This window comes from Camelina sativa, chromosome 2, assembly GCF_030686135.1.
Source record: "Camelina sativa cultivar CO46 ecotype springtype chromosome 2, ASM3068613v1".
In the NCBI taxonomy this organism is placed as follows: Eukaryota; Viridiplantae; Streptophyta; class Magnoliopsida; order Brassicales; family Brassicaceae; genus Camelina; species Camelina sativa.
The window spans coordinates 19,727,306-19,747,902 of record NC_141881.1 but is presented as its reverse complement, the minus strand read 5'-3'; the positions used below and the strand labels follow the sequence as shown (position 1 = coordinate 19,747,902).

Here is a 20,597-nt window from a genome sequence, read left to right as displayed (position 1 = left end):
TTTGGTGCAAGCGATACATTTTTGGGGTGTGTTTTGATATAATCAAAGATTATATATTATGAATGATCATTCTCTCCACTTATTTTTTTTTCTATTATTTGATTATTTCTCTTTTCACCAACATTTTGCCACGGTAAAATAGATCTATAAATATATAAAAAACAGTTATATAAATAATTTAATCCTGATTTAAACCATGTCAATCACCTACATATAAGAATTTCAAAAAAAAAATATACATCATCATCTTCTTTCATAACACACCAAATTATACATTAGAAAGAAAAAAAGTTGGACTCTCTAAAAGAATATCCTTTTAACAATCCAAATTTCCATCCTCTTGTTTATATAAATGATCCTTAATGCCATCAAGTAGAAATTCCTTGAGAGAAGGTTTTTTTTTTTAGAGAAAATTATTTTGGAGTCTATTAAATCCCAGTTTAAGCATTTGTATCCTAGCTTTTAGTTCATAGGTGCCACACCCATCTTATTATATAAAGTTGGGTTTTGAAAGTTAGTCATTAACAAGATTATAACATGTGTCAAGTTATCAATCTTAGATTTTGACATGTGTAAACGTTAATATTTAATAGGAGGAATTTGATTATAAAAAAAAAATAAAATATTTTGTTTTAAAGAATATTAATAATGTAAAAAGATAATTGTCAAAAATTACAGAATTTATAAAACAATACAAAGTTTTAAAAAATAATTATAAGGATATTATATATATATATATATATATATTTCATAAAATTCGAAATTATAATATTATTTACTTATTTTTAATTTTAAGTTATTAATTCTACAAAAAAAAAATAGAAAAATGGATTAAAGAAATTATACAGTTAATTATTAATTTTAAATTTTGTAAATATTTATTTCTATATAAACATAGATCGTCTTATATTTAAATAATTTATTCAAAAACACTGTTTTCAACTTTGTTTAATTGGGAAAAAAATTTTTAGTGGGAAGTAAATTTTTCGTATTTTTTTAAACCAAAATTTTCTCCTACTTTCTTCTTTTTCAGTTGGGATTATGTAAGATTAATATGTCGACCCAAAAAAATTAATATATGTGTCTTCTTTTCCAAAATTTATTGTAGTATTTTTAGATTGTTTGATTTAATTTATATTTTCATCTTTGAATTATTTGAGATTCATATATTACGGTGCTTATTAATTTCTATTGTTTCTTTAATAATGTCAAATTAATTTTCTTCTAATTTCTCAATCATAATTGGTTGGTCATAAACCCTATTTTTTTTCTTTTGCAAACATAACTGTTACCATTAGTCATTCAATCCTAAAGAGAGATAGCAAGTAGAGGCATCAACCTAATGGATAGATAAAATAGACTAATCAAACACAAGCTTACAACAAACATAGATAGATAGATTGGAAAAACATAAATCGTTGTTGATAGATCCATATGAGCTCAAATACTATGATATCCTGGTTTGCGGAAATGTTTAAAAGAATTGATTTGGCCATATATGTCACCAAAATGCACTTTTTTTTCTGTCAAGGCTCCTGAGAGAACTTCATGATGGGTGACCTTCCTGGAAGTGATTGTTAGAACTGTGCCAGTGAGGACAAAACACAGGAAAAAAATTATTTTTGTGTATGTAGGATCGGTAAACAAGTTTTTAAAGCCTCCAGACGTAGCAAACCGACCATCGAATATGTGTGGATCCAAGGGCCAAGAATAGATGTAAGGCCTACTTAGGAAGGTGGGCCCATGGACTAAGAGTGAACATGGGCTCAATAAGCAAGGTGGCGGTTAAGGCGTTACAGAGACAAAGACTACATCATGGTGTGTCAAAGAAACTTCCACGAATACATTGGGAAATTTAACATTAGTTACTATCAAAAGATTTTATGACGTTAGAAAAAGGTTTTTACTTTCATAGTTGTCGGAGCAAGACGTGAACATGTTCTCTCCATACAGGAGGAGGGCAGAACCGAGGTTCTCTCTATGGTGGAGAAGGTTGGACACAAGGTTATCTCCCCAAGGGAGGAAGGTGGAGGAGGTTGGACGCAAGGTTATCTACCCAAGGGACGAAGGCGGAACCAAGATTCTCTCCATGGTGGAGGAGGTTAGACACAAGGTTCTCTCCATAAGGGATGAGAGAGGAGCCGAGATTTTTTCCATGATGGTCATACATTATTTAATGTAATGATACATCATTGAATAGTATATTATGTAATATATTTTTTATCCAAAATGTTTTTTGAGCCAACAATTTTAGTAATTAAAAAACTATGCAGAAGTGAAAGTAAAGTTGGTTTAATGTGTTTATATAGACATTTTTTAGGTGGTGACAAAGAATATATTTGTAACATAGAGTATATTTTTAGGTGTAAAAAAATACACTTTTAATAGTAACATACATAAAAGATTTGTAAATGGATACAAACCAGTGTATTATAACAAAAATAAAATTTACTTTAAATTTAAAAAACTTTAAACCCGCACATCGGGCGGGTCCTTATCTAGTTCAACATAATTTAAAGAAAACAATTTTTTTCAAATAGTAACAATTTTTTTTTTTTATACTAATGATGGTATAGTTGTAATAAAAACTCATTTAGTGGTATGTTTGAGTCTTTGAGAATTACTCTATATATTAATAATACTAATATTTCACAACAATCATCAAACAAAAATTTATATCTTAAGGCTATTTGGGCTTACTATGGCCCTAATTTATTCTCTAGCCCACCAGAGTTAAGCCGCTCTGATCAATTTAAGGATTCTCAATGTAATTTACTAATTTTGTAATATTGTGTCGTCGTCAATCTCATTGTACTCGTCTTAACCTTCGATAAAATCTCTCACATCCGCCTTCCCCTAGATCTGAAACCCTAATTCTTGAGTTTCGCTATGGCGTCCGTCGAATTAAACAATTCCAATTCTGATTCGCATACCCTAGAGCAGCCTCCTCCTCCTCCCTCTAACGGAGACACTGCTCCACTCGCATCGGATCATTTGAATCCGGATTCTGCTCCTAATCCAGAGACTAATGGCTCAGTAGCAAAGCCTGAGTTCTTACGCCCTTTGATATCGGAGAACGGTGTTAGCAAGACGCTGAGTGGTAACGATAAGGATCAGTCCGGTGGTGAGGAGGAGACTACAAGCCGGAGGAAGCGTCGGAGCCGGTGGGATCCTCCGCCTTCTGATTCAAGTAATAACGCTAGTGCTGAAGGGGGTAATGATTCCGGTACTGGGACTAGGAAGCGTAAGTCAAGATGGGCAGATGATGAGCCGAAGACGCAGATTCAGTTGCCTGATTTCATGAAAGATTTCACTGGAGGTATTGAGTTTGATCCTGAGATTCAGGCTTTGAATAGTAGGTTACTTGAGATTAGTAGGATGTTGCAGTCTGGTATGCCTTTGGATGATAGACCGGAAGGACAGAGGTCTCCTTCACCAGAGCCTGTGTATGATAACATGGGAATCAGGATTAACACTAGAGAGTATAGAGCAAGGGAGAGGTTGAATAGAGAAAGACAAGAAATTATTGCTCAGATTATCAAGAAGAATCCGGCTTTTAAGCCTCCGGCAGATTATAGACCACCTAAGCTCCAGAAGAAGCTTTTCATTCCGATGAAGGAGTTTCCTGGTTACAATTTTATTGGTCTGATTATTGGCCCCAGGGGTAATACACAGAAGAGAATGGAGAGGGAGACAGGTGCTAAAATTGTAATTCGGGGTAAAGGGTCTGTGAAAGAAGGTAGACATCAGCAAAAGAAGGATATGAAATATGACCCTTCAGAAAATGAGGACTTGCATGTTTTAGTCGAGGCTGAGACTCAGGATGCTCTTGAAGCTGCTGCTGGTATGGTTGAGAAGCTTCTGCAACCTGTTGACGAGGTGCTGAATGAACACAAGAGGCAACAGCTCAGGGAACTTGCCACGTTGAATGGGACAATAAGGGATGAAGAATTCTGTAGACTGTGTGGTGAGCCAGGACATAGGCAGTATGCGTGTCCTTCTCGTACCAATACCTTTAAGAGTGATGTTCTTTGCAAGATCTGTGGTGATGGTGGACACCCTACTATTGATTGCCCGGTGAAGGGTACTACTGGGAAGAAAATGGATGATGAGTATCAGAACTTCTTGGCAGAGTTAGGAGGAACTGTCCCTGAATCTTCTCTCAAACAGAGTGCTACCTTGGCTCTTGGTCCTGGAAGTAATCCTCCATGGTCTAACAATGCAGGGAATGGTGCAAGTGCGCATCCTGGCTTAGGGTCGACTCCGACCAAACCTCCCTCCAAAGAATATGATGAAACAAATCTGTACATTGGGTTTTTACCTCCGATGCTTGAGGACGATGGTTTGATTAATCTTTTTTCATCGTTTGGTGAAATTGTGATGGCAAAGGTAATCAAGGACCGTATAACTGGGCTGAGCAGAGGCTATGGTTTTGTGAAGTACGCTGATGTCCAGATGGCTAATACTGCTGTTCAGTCAATGAATGGATATCGGTTCGAAGGCCGAACACTCGCTGTCAGGATTGCTGGTAAATCGCCACCGCCTACTGCACCTCCAGGACCTCCAACCCCTCAAGCACCAACTCAAGGTTATCCTCCCCCAAACCAGCCTCCTAATGCCTATCCTTCTCAACAGTATGCAACTGGTGGTCAAATGCCACCTCCTGTAGGTTATGCAACAGCTCCCGTTCCTTGGGGTCCTCCTGTTCCCTCCTATTCTCCTTATGCTCCTCCCCCTCCTCCTCCTGGTTCATACCATCCACATATGTCTCCTTATGGAATGCAATACCCACCACCACCACCTCCTCACGTGACACAAGCACCTCCACCTGGCACTACTCAAAACCCATCTTCTAGTGAACCCCAACAAAGCTTCCCACCAGGAGTACAAGCTGACAGTAGTGCTGCTACCTCGTCTGTACCACCAAATGTCTATGGTAGCTCAGTCACGACTATGCCTGGACAGCATCCATATATGAGTTATCCGTCTTATTACAATGCTGTTCCTCCACCTCCTCCAGCACCGGCCTCATCTGATCATTCCCAAACCATGGGTAACATGCCATGGGCCAACAATCCGCCTGTCTCAACACCTGACCACACACAAGGACTTGTAAATGCACCTTGGACACCTAATCCTCCTATGCCGCCCACTGTTGGTTATTCACAGAACGCACCCTGGGCTCTGAAACCTCCAGTACCGCCACCTGCAGAGAATCCATCCAGTGTTGGAGATTCCGAGTATGAGAAGTTCATGGCTGAAATGAAGTAGCGCGTGTGTTCGGAGGAGACACTCCGTAGTGGAGAGGTAAGATGTCCTCAACTGATGTTATTCTTGTTCTCCCCAAAGGTTTTGAAATTAAAATTAGGAATTGAATTAAATGGCTTTGGCGAACCCCAAAGAAAAAAGAATCAAATAGCTTTCAAGATATGATAAAACCTTTTCTTCCTCAATTTTTGCAACGTTTTTAAAATTGTTAATTCTCAGGTCATTTTTAGACTTTCGGTTGCAGATGAACCAAGTCTTGCAACAACATGTTGTGTGATTGCCTTTTTGTCCATTATTTAGTTCTTGAAAGCCGTCCTGCTTATGTTATTTCTCTTTTCCTAGTTTTATCACATGATAATTAATTGCTGTTACTCATAAGCTGGTCACTGATGTGTTTGTGAGCATTCCCACAGCTAAAGGAGCATCTGTCCTGGTATTCAATCCTGAAACATAGAATTGGGGAGTTGGATATTCGAATTTTTCAGTCTACCCTATTTTGCTCTATGTTTAATCAGTGACTCATAATGTGTTTTCTTTCCCATATGGAAACATTTGTTTTCACTTTTCAGTTTTTTTTTTAGATTTCAAAAGTTTGTCTCTCTTATTGTATATGGCTCATTAACACGAATCTTTTGTTTTGTTGATATTGTTAATTTTGTCAGGTGTGATGTATCTTGGAGCTCTTGTACCCTGATTTCTTACATCTTTCTTGTTGGAAGTTTGGGACTCACCTCTTAACCCTTGCTATGCTGTTGTAAAATATGCAGAGATTCAGGCTGGAAGCTCCCAGTTCAGACAGTTGCGTTTCATGAAAGGCCATAAGATTTTTATTTGTGTTACTGATAATAATTGCTGCTCTTTTGTAGGACTATATATGTCTGGGGTTCTTGTTTCATTTCATAATACTCATATTTACCGTTGATCAGTGTGTTAAGTCTGTCTTCAGTTCTCATTTACTCACAATATCTTCTGTACTGTTTCCTTTTGGCACTAAAAAACATTTGGTGGTAATGTAGTGCTAAAGATATCTATTATTCTTTGTGATGCAAGATATAATCCTCTTGCTATTGAGGTTATCTCTTTTGTTTGTCTTGTCTCTTGTGTGCATAGGGAACTCATCATTTCTCGCAGGAACCTGAAGGCAACAGGGTATGTTGAATTACATTGGACATATTGATACCGATACTGGATAAAATCGTTGTTCTCACCCTTTGATTCAATCTCTCAAGCTTCCATATGGCAGGTGTGATTTCTGGCTAGTGATCCAGATTGACTTTAATCACATTTCTTGTCCTCAGGCCTCTCTATCTATCTCTGTCTTAATGAGTAAATGTGTTTCAATGTCTGCATGTGTTGGTTGAAGAATTTAAATTTGTTAGGAGTCAAGAAGCATCTATCTAATCAACTGTCTCATGATCGTTGCATATATGATTATGTGGTCATGAAGAAAGAAGCTGGGTTTTCCAATTTTGTTTGGTTGTTGAATCAGGGCCTCATTATGTAAAGTGTTTGCTTACGTTAACTATTTTGGTAAGTGGTGTGATGTATTATAACTAGGGATGTTGGCATGGATCGTTTTCGAGGAGGTTGACATTTTGGCAATCGGGGAGCCCTTGTCTGAGCTAGCAAGATTCTTATCGCTCAATTCAACTGAGATCGCATAACTTGTTTATTTTAATTTAACGGAGTTCGTGTATATATGGATTAATGTAGAAAACATAAAATAGAACAACAAGAATATCGTGTTGGTTTTTTGTGTTTTATTTTGTACAACGACAGGTATATCATATATGATACACAAATAGCAAACAAAAATCAATACTCTTATGATAAAATCCTACAATAAAGATAAGCAAAGTCACCGAAGCTAAAATATGAGAGAAATTGAAGGCTTTCTACGTTATTAAAAGAATTAGTTTTCCTACGAATCAATGATAGTTCGAGAAATTATACTCTTCTTTTTTTTGGTCAAACTAATATTTCATTCAAATTAAAAGAGTTATTCCTCCTTAAGGAGAAGGTTCTCCTACAAAAGGCTATCAAAAACCCAAACAAACCAAACAAACCAAGCTACTTGAGCAAATGGTAAAGCAACAACAATAACGAAAGCATAAGCTAAACATAGATAAAGGGATAGATGGGAGCTAACAAGCTCAAACCATGGATAAAGGGATAAATGGGAGCTAACAAGCTCAACCAAAGTAGATTGGTTCTTGAATGGAGGAAACGAAACCTCTAAAGACACCAACGACAAACAGTCATCAAATGCTGAACGGGGACAGTCTTGAGCAACAATCCTCGCTTTACTTCAAGTAGAACATTCTTCAGAACAATGCTCCCTGTGACAATACCACTAAAACCGAGTGAAGTAATTGAGAGGATAATAAGCTCCTTAAAGGAGAGATGAGGGCTATAAAAGCCCCGGTGAACCAGAAAATCTGGAAGAAGGAGAGCAAAGATCTCTTTCCAATCTGCACAAAGCGGCTACTAACACAGCCAATTCAAAGTAAAATCTGCATACTGCAGTAAAGGTTCGCACTAAGGCGATAAAGGTATCACAAGAAGGCACAAATGTGGATCCAAGGATATCCAAATTCATCAAAGGAGTAAAAACTAGATCCGAATTCCACAAAGCCAGAGCCACACTCTCAACGATCATCCAAGAACTTTCCAAAATAGAAGCACCAGAGACCGAAGAACATGAGCATACCTGGGGGAACATGAGAGGAGGTGTGTTGATTGAGATGGAGAGCGAACAATCAACTCTGCTGCCAACGAGACTGAGAAGCCGGTGTGACTTGACGACATGAGCTACGTGGGTCTTAGCCAGAGAGGGATACGGAGGGTCCGGAGTTGAGCTAAGGATAGAAAGCCTCAACGAAGAAGCAACCATTGACATAGTGATATCGGAGCAGAGTCTGCATATTGCAGTGAAGGGCCGCACGAAGGCGATATGGGGGCGACGAGAGAGCACACAAGTAAAACCAAAGGCAACAAGGGCCATCGAAGGATCTAAACCCGCATTCCACAAAGCCATAGCTACACACTTCACAAAAATCTGATAGCTTTCCAAGAGAGAAGAATCAGAAGAGGAAGAGTAAACCCGGGGAATTGGGAGAGGAGGGGAGGTGGAGGTGTCAGAGAAGAACCAGACAGCTATTGCAAGGGGGGGGGGGGAGGATGATTCACCGGCGACGAGAGGCCAGATTCAACGGAGGGGAGCAACGTCGAAGAAACGCCAACAGATTTGGCTAATACACCGACACTTAAGACAAAAATCCGAGAACAGATCTGGTACCGGGGACTGCACACAGCAGGAAAGAATCGAAAACAAGCGAAATGAGTATCACTAGAGGATACAAAAAGAGTCGTAGATCCCAGATCTAGAAGAATGGAAAGGTGGAAAGCTGGAGAGAGAGAGGACAGAGGAGATGGTTCGACGATGGAGGTTTGGACGAAGTTGGAGGGAGGGATGGGAGGGTCGGGCGGGTCAGGGGGTTTTAGCAAAGGAGGGTCACCGACGGCGACGGCAGAAGCCATGGCAAGTAGATGCTTAGGGTTTCCTCGGTTGTCGGGCTTGGGAAAGAAAACTAAGTCAACTCTTAAATTTATTGCATAAAATAGATATAAATTATACTCTTCTTAAATAATCGTTTTAGTTAAAAAAAAAGTTCAAGTAAAGCATAAATCAATACAATAAAAGAAGGATGTGTTGTTCTCACATCAACCTTAACATTGAAGCATGGCTTGACACATCAATTAAAATCAATAGCCAATAAAAACATTTGAATTAATACAGCTAAGATTCTTAAACCAATTAAAAAATTATGTGCCACATCATGTTGTCTTTCACTTATTGAGTTAATTTTTACTGGGAAATTTTAAAATAGATTCTTGAATTACAAGTGCTTCAACTTTTGACTTCTCTTTTTTGGGGGTGAAATATGCCATATTGCACTAAGATTCTTAAGGTTGATATGTATTGTTTTAGGCAAAGTTTCATTGGAAGAATTGTAGATGACCGTATTAAAACTCTCGCAGCAAAAGTCACAAAACAAGTTATATTAACCATTTTAGCATATTTAATTGAATATAAATACTCATTTCATAGACCTAGGTAAAAAGTCCATCTATTTCGATTTCTATACTTCCATTTAGGTTTCTTTACTTGTGTTCAATTAATTTTATCCAAGAAGTTTTATCAAAACCATATCTTCTCAGCTGATTGCAATTCAAATAAAAGTTGAAATATAAATGTGTTGTATCTACATAATCCCTATATAAGTAAATGAGAAGTACAAAATTGTTCTCGGGTTAGTTCAAAATTGGCAAAATAACCCGAAATTAACAAAACGGATCCGGATCATAAATATCCACTTCTTTAAGATTAAGTTATCGGGTAATGATTTGAAAATGTAATTAAAACAAAAGGAAACTAACTATGAGAATATTTGGTCGTTCCTTCAATTTAGGAAACTAACAAAATTTGCTAATTAGTGTATATTTTATCTTCTAAAGTTTACGAATAATAATAACTACCCAAAATTTATGGAAACAGAAAATCGTTTTTAGGAAACTAAAATATTTTTGGTTCCTGTAATTGAAGAAACTAGCAAACAATTAGTATTATGTTAGTCGACAACGCTTCAATTTCGGAAACTATAATTATTGTATTTTAAAATTATAGAAGTTCAATCGGAACATTTACTATGCAATTTTAAATTATAAAAATATCATTTTGTTACAAAGACATTTCCTTAGAAACTGTACCTAATTTTTAGTCATCTAATTGATTTAGATACCGAAAATCTTATTAATTACTATCCTAAATTAAGAAAGCCCAAATATATTTCCTTCCAAGATTTGATTACCGAATTAAATATAGTTAATATTTCAAAAATTAGGAGAATATACCCTAAAATCTAACTTAATCGATTAACAATTATACGTCTCCCTATAAATACATGTTAGTCATCTAGGTTGAACTCATTATAGCTTCCACATATTATTTGCTTCATTTCTCGATTAAGCTTTCCAAATGGCTGTCACTCTTCCAATAACATAATCAACACATCCAAAAAGAACTTGGAAACAATACACCACTTACTAAAAACCATGGAATAAGCTTATATTTTTATTTTTGTTATTTATCATATTCGTTTTCATTAGTTTATATGTAAGTTTATATGTATTTTTTTTTGCAAGAATCCATTTATTATGTTCCTAAATTAATATGTGTTTTTGTAGATATCATTGGTAAGGAATCTAGAGATTATTTTTTTTATGTATTGTGGGTTCTTACGTATATTCTAATGTCAGAACATGTATGTAATTTGCAACGGGTCAGAACATGTAGAAAATTTCCAAAAATATTTTATGTTTATATAATCTTTTTTTTTTGAATCAAACTTAATTACTTACACAATATTTTCCTGTATCTATTTTAAAAAATTAATATAATTTATTCATTATTTTATTTTATCTAAATTCATGATAATGTTAAAATTTTATCTCTTTTTATTTTATTTTATCAAACCCCAGTGTATTATCATTTATTCTATTTTTCCTTCTATTATTTTATCCAATGTCCAAACTCATTACAAAAATATATATTCTATTGATCGTGAAATAAGATATAACATATACCAAGCCGTTACAAATTTTTGTATTTGTGAACATTCCCCCGCGCTGTAACGCGGGTCCGGTCCTAGTGTGTGTGTAAAGGCATAGTATATTCTATGAAATGAAAAAAAAAGTCAATTTAAAAAAAAAAAGATATATGTTTAAAAATTATATTTATACTAAAAAAATATTCAAAATAGTATCTCGCTGTTAGTCATATTTTTTACACGTGACAATGAGTAAATTTGATTTATTTTTCTATTTTTCTTTAAGATTGTGCTTGAAGAGCTTAATCATAAGCTTGTCAAGTGAATGATAAGCTTCCAACTTGATCGTAAGCTTGTCAAGTGATTAAATGGGTTTGTTTAGTTTAGGTGTTAGGGTAAGATAAGAACAAGTACAAATATGTTGTATTTGTTGTAAGAGATAAATTATGTGAGATTTAGGAGAAAGTTTGAAGTGCCTAAACCTAAAGTACTCTAGGAGATCCATCAAAAACATTTACAATGTAAACTTCAAAGAATAATCTGTATTACTATTCTAGAAGGTTTGTGAGTGAGAAACAAATCAAGAACTAATGGTTTGTAATCTCTCAACTTATTTGGTAATAAAATTTAAAATATTTTCATAAACTAAATTTATGAAATAAAAAATTTAAGTATCATATGATGATGTAAATAATAATAATAATAAATTACTATTGAAATTATCAAACCTTATATGAATTGATTCCAAATAACATATATTAAATTATGAAATCGAGAAAAACAAAATAGAAAAATATGATAAAAATAAAATAAAAAACAAATCCCACAGCGTAGCGCGGATACCAACCTAGTCTATACAAAAAGTAGACCAACTCTAGTGGAGAGAGTGCCACATAGGCACATATCAACCCAAATTAAAAGTAAATATATTTAAAATTAAAGAGTAATCTGAAACATCTTCCATATTTTTTCTTTTTTTTTTTCACATCACAAACAATTCCAATATTTATATAAGAAATCTAGAGAGGCTTAGAACATGTTAATATATTATTTAAGTAAGTAGATGCATCACAAAAATATAAAAAGGTATCGAGAGTAAAACCAAAGATTTGCATTGTCCTCTTTGGTAAACCATGAAGACATTAACATATGGTTTAGGCGTTAGAATTTTTTCAACAATTTGAAGAGTTGCAGCAGTGACTGGGAATTTGGTTAATGTTGTAGAAAAATTCATGAAAGTGTGTCCTTAGAGAAATAAATTTTATATATATAAAAGATTGAGTTTTGTTTACTATTGAATGAAAGATAGTTAAATCAATGATAGAATGTTGGTTGAGGAAAATATAGAAAGAAAAGAAGAAGGAAATTAAATGAAATTCTTATTGAAAATTAAATTCTAGAGATATATTAAAGAAATTGAATAGTTAGCAGGAAGAAAAGTTGTCTATCTTAATTATAACCACTAGATATTTACATGCGGTGTACCGCGGGACTATATATTTTTAAAAAAAAAGACAAATTGTAATTTGTACAATAGATTAACTATATAAGTAAGTTATTAATATTTTAAATGTACTACCCTTACATAGTCCAGAAATATATAGATAACTGTGTTTTATGTTTACTTTTTTAGAATATAGGAACAATATCAAACCGTTGATTTCAAATGTATATAGTCCAAAATGTAATGTTTTATTATTTTTTAGTTTACAATATAAAAGTTATTGAATTTAAATTATTGAATATACTAAATATAAAAATTATCTTAAATTCGTTATTAATAAAAAAATTTGGAATCTTATTATTGTAATAAGATATGATAACTATTTAATTTTTAAATTAATATTTTAAAAAATTATTCTAAATTAAAAAAATGACATCGGTTTTAAATATCCTTTTCTATTTAGTGATATTAAAAATTACTATTTTTAAAATTTTTTAAGATATGTTAATTTACATAGAAATAACTGAGAATAATTTACATAAATATTGGTTTTGTCATTAGTTTATTTCTATAAATCGTTTAATTAGAAAGAAGATCAACAATTATTATGGGTAAGTTGTTTCTAAAAATGGTGGAGTTAGAGATTTTAAAGAGAGTATTAATATCTTCAAAATCTCTAACTTTAGGAAATCTCGATTGTGCAAAATCTTGTTTGTAATTTTTATTTAATATTATAAATTAAAAATATTTAATGTCAATGACATGCTTGTAAATAAGTATGAACTTCAGGATTTATTTCATAAATGTCTCCAAAAATGTACATATAGATTAAAGAGTTAACCAAGCTGCATGAATCCCATGGTATTTAGTTGAGAAACTTAAATACAAATATATCTAAGTTTTTGACAAGAATTGTAGGATGTTTAAATGTTTTTATCTACCAATCAAATGTGCAAATGATATGATTATTTTACTCTCTAAAAAAATATGCTAATAGTTTTCATCTACGAAAATCACTTTAGAACTAGGTACTAACCCGCAGAAAACCACGGACTGAGCTTTTTTTTAATGAAAAATTGTAATAATTTATTTTGTTATTATGTTATTTATATTGGTTTGTGATTAAAAATTCGGTTTGCTTATATTAAATTTTTTGTATCTTAAAAATGTTTATTGAAAACCTGTCAATAAAACATTTGCATGTAATGAATAAATTTGTTTAAACTTTTGTCAATTAAACGCAATTCTTGCTATAGTTGTGAAGTAAGTAAAAAAATATAACTGACATGTAAAAGGAGTAACTAAATATAGTTATTCAATGTTATTAAAAACCTCTTTGAAAACAACATTCATTGTTTTTTTCTGTGGCTTTTCTTTCTTGTTTGTTATAAGCACCTTCAAGCATTGAATATATTTAAATCTCAACTTAGTTTTATTTTTTCTAAAGAACGGTGGCTAAAAGAAAAATATAACTTTTTAAAATAGATAAGATACTATATCTATTTCTTTTATCTTTTATTTATTAATTTTAATATCTAAGCCGTTAAATGGAACTGTTATATATTTTATTGGGTTAGATTTTTGATAAAACTTTAAACCCGTGCTGAAAAAGTTTTTTGATAAAATTTGTGGTTATATAGATTTTATTCGATTAGATTTTTAAAATTTTAGCTGTTAATTTGTTTTTAAGTATGAATTAGTTTTGATTTTAATAGATTTTTTTTTTTTACGTTTCTACAATTTATTTTATTTTATGTGTCTCCAATTTTCATTTTTATTAATTAAATTTATTTATTTAATTAATTAATCTTAATCAAATTTTTCTAATGACAATTGAATGTATTTTTTTTTACACATTTTAAAGTTAGTTTCATATTTGTACTTCCCAATTAATATTAGAGGATAAGATTTAGCTGTAAACAAAATTTAGTATTCTTTGCGGCTTTGCCTCCTCTTAAAAAAAAATAGTTTTAGTTTTGTTTATACATGTCAAAATCTAATTGAGAAAAAATGTATAATATAATTAGCGTACAATGGAAAATAGATTAATTTTGTTATTTTCCTTTTTGATTTAGATTTCTTTTAAAGATATAAACATGTAAATTTTATGTAGATTTAATGTTATTTTCTTAATTAGTTGTTTTGTAAAATAATAATTTTTTGACACGTGTCAACATCTCATCAGTATACTTGACACGTGTCATGATCCTGTTAATGGCTAACTTTAAAAGCCCAATTTTATATAATAAGATTGTGTTTGAATAAAATTGAGTGGTTGAAAACTGTGATTTGTGATCGTTAAAATTGACATGTGTTACAATCTAATGAGTTAATAACTTTGATATGTGATTTATGATCGTTAAAATTGACACGTGTCACGATATGATGAGTTACTAACTTGGATATTTAATCGTTAAAACTGACACATGTCATGATCTGGTGAGTTTTTAACTTTAATCTTTGATCGTTAAAACTAACACGTGTCACAGTATGATGAGTTACTAACTTTGAGAACCAAACTTTATATAATAAAATAATTTTTAATCTTTCAAATATGAAAATATAAAAAGCAAAGAAGGTATTGCAATAAATGTACATCTATATACTAGTATTTTTACAGCACTTTTTACCATTAAATGTCATTTAATGCATATGTTTATATCCAAACAAGTTTAGTTAACTCTCCCTACTATCCTGATAACCAAACAATTAAAATATTTTAAATATCCATATAAATAATGTTCTATAATTATATAGATATTTAGAAGATTTATTGCATATTAAAAACATTTATTCCCCAATCATCTCTTTTTGATTTTGAAATCTAAATGTAGTGAATCTTCATATAATACATAAATTTAATAAAAATATGTGTTTTTCCTGCATATATTGTGATTTGAATTTTCTAAAACAAACATATATTACTAAATTAATATAAAAATGTGTGTTCAACATACATATATAGTAAATTTACTGTATATAGTAAATTATAGAATTTTAAAAACCTATAATTTATAACTGATATATCTAAACTTAATAAAAAGTTTAAAATTATGAATATTTAAACATATTAAATTTTCAAAATAACATAAACAAGTTATATTACATGACGGGTTATAAAACATTACATGATTGAATTGATAATACTAAAAAATAAAATATCATTAATATGATACTTCAATACGGGTTAAATATTTATTTTACTATTTTAAAAACACAAATATTAAATATGTTGAATCAAATTGATTTAATTAAAATTGTATCAAAAAAAATTTTTTGTGCGGTATACCACAAATTATATACTAAATCACTAAATTAACAGAAGAGTACATTAGCAAAATTAGTATTAAAATAGTATATTAACAAATAAAATTATGTAAAACTTATATCGCGGTATACCGCAAGTCATAATCTAGTATGTAGATATAAACACACCCGCACTACTTTTTTTTATAAAATGTCTAGAATATGCAAATGCGTGAAAGGAGGAATTTGATTTCGATATCATTTTGGTCTCTTCTCCAAAATTTATTCGATTTTGCAACATGATGTTTTGTTTATTTTTTTTTTCAGAATTTAGTATATAGTATGAAATAATTACTTAATGTTGCCCCGGTTAATATTAATTTACTCCATAATATATGGCACGGATTTCGAAACTTCATACTATAAATATTTGTATATCCAGCTAGGTTTCTCTTATTTACTTATTATATAATAAAGTTTCAGCTTAGACTAACTAACCTATAATTGTGTGTTTAGGTGAGAGTTAGATATGAACGAAATAGATAAATTTGAATTGATTTTTCTAAATTTAAAGTTCTTTTGATTTAATGTTAAGGCCCATCAAATCGAGTCGCTCCTTTAATTAAGAGAAATACCCTAAAATACCATCAAATTAGTTTTTCTTCATAATATACCATACATTCCTTATTTTTCCATTAATACCATTAACTATTAATTAGAAAGACAGTTCTACCCTTGTAAAATAAACACAAATTGAACAAAGCTTTTAGGTTTATCGATCATTCCATCTCCATCGTTGGAGAACGACATTGTTTTCGGCGAGATCTGGCAACTCCGTCTAGCTACGACGTCGTCCCCTTCTTCCTCCAGCATCATCATCTCCGTCTTCCTTTGACAGTGTCATTCTCTAGCATTGTCTTCATCTATCTTCATCTGACATCATGATTGCTTTGTTAATTGAATCAATTCAATCTCAATTCTAATCGTATCTCAACAAAAATGTTATTTGCTTTTTATATTTTTTTTTTTCTTCTTTCTCTTCAAGCTAGCGAATCATTGGGTTTGAAATTGGGAGATTATGAAACCATAACTCCTCAATCAGAGAGGAATTAGGCGATTTTTCATGATTCGATGGGTATTGGATTCACAAAGGTTGGTGTATTCATATCGATTAAGGTGAATCAAATTGTTTGATCCGATTTGAAATTACCTATTTAATCGTATTTGTCTTGATTTTTATGTGTCTATGTGGAGCTACAGAGACAAATTTACTCGTAAGAAACATTATAAACATCTCTTTTGCCAAAAAATGGAAGCTTGTTCTTGTTGGACTTGCATTTTATATTCTACCTCACCTCCAATTTATGACTTTTAATGTTGTTTTAAGTTTATTCTAGCTCTGAAATTTCATGATTCGTGCTTTATATTTAGCAGCTTGACATGGATGTTGTAATTTACAGAATTGTAGGTGGATCTGGTGGAGAAGTGCACATGATGGGAAGAAACTAAGCATTACATTCAATGATGAGAAGAATGATTGATGTTGATGGTACCTTTCTTATTAAAGAGCAAAATTCAAGGGAACGTTGTTGGTAGATACAACAGACGAAGATGATCACTTATATACTCGATAACCATAAGTTCTCAGGTTTAAATAACAAAGTTAGGAAGACTTTTCTAAATATCAAGAACGTCTTCCAAAACATTATGTAATCCTTCATAATTTGAAGCTTTTAATCTCTTAATCTATATTTTGCCTTAATGTATCATATATTGCTCCATTTTAATCAGTGGTAATGATTTGATTTTATGTTCTCCTAAACATTATAATGTCCTTCCTAATTTTGTGCTCAAAGTTGTTTGTGTAACATCCGCGAACCGGATTATGCGTTTTTGGTAGGAGTGTCGATCGACACCCTTGTGACATCGATCGACACCACTATTTCTGGGTTCGTCGGGTTTGTTTTAATTCGCGATTTTTGGTTTGGTTGGTTTCGTTTAGTTAACTAAACCGAGTATATAAGTGGAGAAGCAAAAAATTAAGGGTTTTAGAGTGTCTGGTCGCCGTTTGCAGAGATAGAGAGAGGGGAGAGAGCCTATTGTGGTGTGAAGGAGATTAAAGGAGAAAGAGCAGAATCGTTAGGGTTTGGGAGGAAATAGTTTCGGCGTATCAAATCGTTCTCAAAGATAATGAAATTTGGTAGGTTTATTCCCAAGTCTTTCATCGTCATTCGCCTTTTTACAGAAGTAGATTTGGATTTAAACTCGATGAGTTATTGGCAGTTTCGTGAGACACGTTTTCTCAGACGCGAGTTGGGACCATCGGAGATTGTAACTGAGATCGTGGTCTCGTGTGGTGCCTGTTGTGCTGAAATTTTGTGGCAAGCTTCGTGACGTCTAGGGGTAGCTTTTCACCGGAGCGATTTGATAGTTAACGGTTGGTTTTTATTTTAGGGTTTCGTCTTTGAGACTGTTCTTTTCTGATGTTTCTGTCCAGTTTTGCTATAAGTCGTTTTTGGTTGTGTGGCTTGTTGTAGGGCGTTTCTGGGCTGTTTCAGACGTTAGGAGGGTCTCAACTGGTTGTATTGGTTGTTATAATCAGTTGATAAGGTGAGTGCTTGACCATGGTTGATCTAAGCATGAGATCTCTCTTGTTTGGGTGTTTTCTTTGCTGTTTGTGTTGTTTTGTTGCTTGGGTTTGTTGCTTTTGTGATTCCCAGTGATCTCCGAGGTAATTGGGTGAGTTTGAGACGGATTCGAGATGATTTGGAAGGGGAGTTCGACGTTCGTGTTCGCGCAGATCGTGTCTGCAGAAGAGGCATCGGTCGACACTGTTTAGCATCGGTCGACACCATTGTTTGTAGAATCGATCGACACCGTGAGGCATCGGTCGACACTGGTCTCAGCCGAGACTTGTTTTCCTGGTTTGATGTATTGTTGTGTGTTGTTTGTTTTGCTTAAACATGAGGGTCTCATATGCTTGTGTGTATAACCTAGTAGATGGGAGGACGGCCTCACTAAGTATTTATGATAATACTTATGCATCTCAATTGTTGTTTGTGGTGTGCAGGTAAAGGCAAAAGTGTGATCGTGGAATCATGGCGATGCGGAGGAGGATGATCTAGGGTCTCGTTTGTGTGTTATTGGATTTGTTGGTTATGTTGTTGGAACCTTGGTTAGTGTTATGGTAGGTTGCCGGATAGAATGGTTAGGAATGTTATTGTATTGATGATTTGTTGGTTTTGTATTATTGATATGTTTCCGCTGTGCTTAATGTTATTGCTGGTTTAATGTTGAGTTGTGGTTTGGGTTGGTTAATTAAGTAGTATGGGATGCTTAATTATATATTGTTTTTAATTATTAAAAAAAGGGGTCGGGTTGTTTCATTTTGGTATCAGAGCCCTTACGGTTCTAGGATGGTTAAGTGAATGAGTTAGAGCGGTTTAAGAATCTAATTGGTGGAATTATTTTCCTGTTGATTGATGCATGATGTTGTGTGAAGAAATTAATTATGCATAGTTAGTCAATTTGTTTGTGGTATGGAGTCCTAGTATCATCCTCTTCGAGCCTTCAATGAGATTCCATGGTAAGTGATTTTGTGTTGTAAGTTGTGTAGTGTTTTGAGCTTCAGTGCGGGAGGTGCAATTGGCTATTGAAAAGTTGTTGGAAAGTGGTGGATCACGCCGGTATCGGGAAATACCGTTGGCGGTGACTTGTGTAAGTGGATGTATTGCAAATGGAGTTTGTTTGGATTTTTTTGACTCGTGTGTCATGTGGAAAGGAAATAGCTCGGAAGTTCTATAAATGGAAAGTTTCCATAAATAGAAGGTTGCTATAAATGGAAAGTTTTATAGGAGTTAGAGCTTTATTATTTTTGGAAAGTGTATGGAAAATACCTTGAGGGTAGGGTGTTCCAGGGTGACCGGGTGGTGGTCATGGTGGTGTTCAGGATATGAGTTTTCGTGAAGGCGCACTGCTAAAAGAGGAAAGTTTCTAAAAATAGAAGTTTCCAGAAATGGAAAGAGTTAAGGTAGATCTAGTCGGGAGATACTCGATGACATCAGACTTGTTTGCTCAGGATTGTGTGGGCCCAACTCATGTGATACCGATAGCTCGATGGACTTTGTGGCCAGAGAGTGGGAGTGGTATGTTTGCTTCGGATGACGATCCGAGAGCGCGCGTTAGGGTGACGACCCAAGAGCGGGATTATGAGACTCCCTGGATACCATAGCTGTGAGCCGCGGCTCGGCAGTGAGCCGGTATGTCTCGAGGGTTGCGACCCGAGAGCGGGGGGAGTGGGCGTGTGAGACTCCCTAGATACCGTAGCTGTAGGCTATGGCCTGACAGTGAGCCGGTATGACTCGAAGGTTACAACCTGAGAGCGGGGGAGTGTGAGTGACTTCCTGGATGCCATAGCTTAAGGTGGTTAGCCTGATAGCGAGCCGGCATGATTCGTTGGTTGCGACCACGGATGGGGGAAGCACTGAGTTGTGAGCAAATAATGTCTAGGATGTGAGTATATTGACTAGAGGGAGACCTCATGGTTCAGTCGGAGGTGTGTGGGCTGTCGCAACAGTTGCACGGGAAACCTTGGCTGACGGTATTTAGTCCGGTCGGAGGACGTGCGGGCTGTGTTGACGGTGGCATGGAGGTCCTTGACGGATGGATGGTGTTGCGGGATTCGAGGACGAATCCTTATTGGTGGGAGAGAATTGTAACATCCGCGAACCGGATTATGCGTTTTTGGTAGGAGTGTCGAATGACACCCTTGTGGCATCGATCGACACCACTATTTATGGGTTCGTCGGGTTTGTTTTAATTCGCGATTTTTGGTTTGGTTGGTTTCGTTTAGTTAACTAAACCGAGTATATAAGTGGAGAAGCAAAAAATTAAGGGTTTTAGGGTGTCTGGTCGCCGTTTGCAGAGATAGAGAGAGGGGAGAGAGCCTATTGTGGTGTGAAGGAGATTAAAGGAGAAAGAGCAGAATCGTTAGGGTTTGGGAGGAAATAGTTTCGGCGTATCAAATCGTT

The 20,597-nt window shown here is 34.0% G+C and overlaps 1 protein-coding gene and 1 long non-coding RNA gene across 2 annotated transcripts; one reads left to right on the top strand and one right to left on the bottom strand.

Moving 5' to 3' along the window:
* The first annotated feature begins 2,660 nt into the window (after positions 1–2,660).
* LOC104725964 (splicing factor-like protein 1) lies at positions 2,661–6,302 on the top strand. The gene is made up of 2 exons (XM_010444720.3): positions 2,661–5,307; positions 5,931–6,302. The coding sequence occupies exon 1, from the start codon at positions 2,890–2,892 to the stop codon at positions 5,269–5,271; it is 2,382 nt and encodes a 793-aa protein (XP_010443022.1). The 5' UTR covers positions 2,661–2,889; the 3' UTR covers positions 5,272–5,307; positions 5,931–6,302.
* A 1,019-nt stretch (positions 6,303–7,321) lies between these two features.
* On the bottom strand, positions 7,322–8,975 carry LOC104725950 (uncharacterized). The gene is made up of 2 exons (XR_015580797.1): positions 7,979–8,975; positions 7,322–7,607 (listed from the first exon to the last, which is right to left on the bottom strand). It is a non-coding gene; the product is annotated as an uncharacterized LOC104725950 (long non-coding RNA).
* Between the last annotated feature and the right edge of the window lie 11,622 nt (positions 8,976–20,597).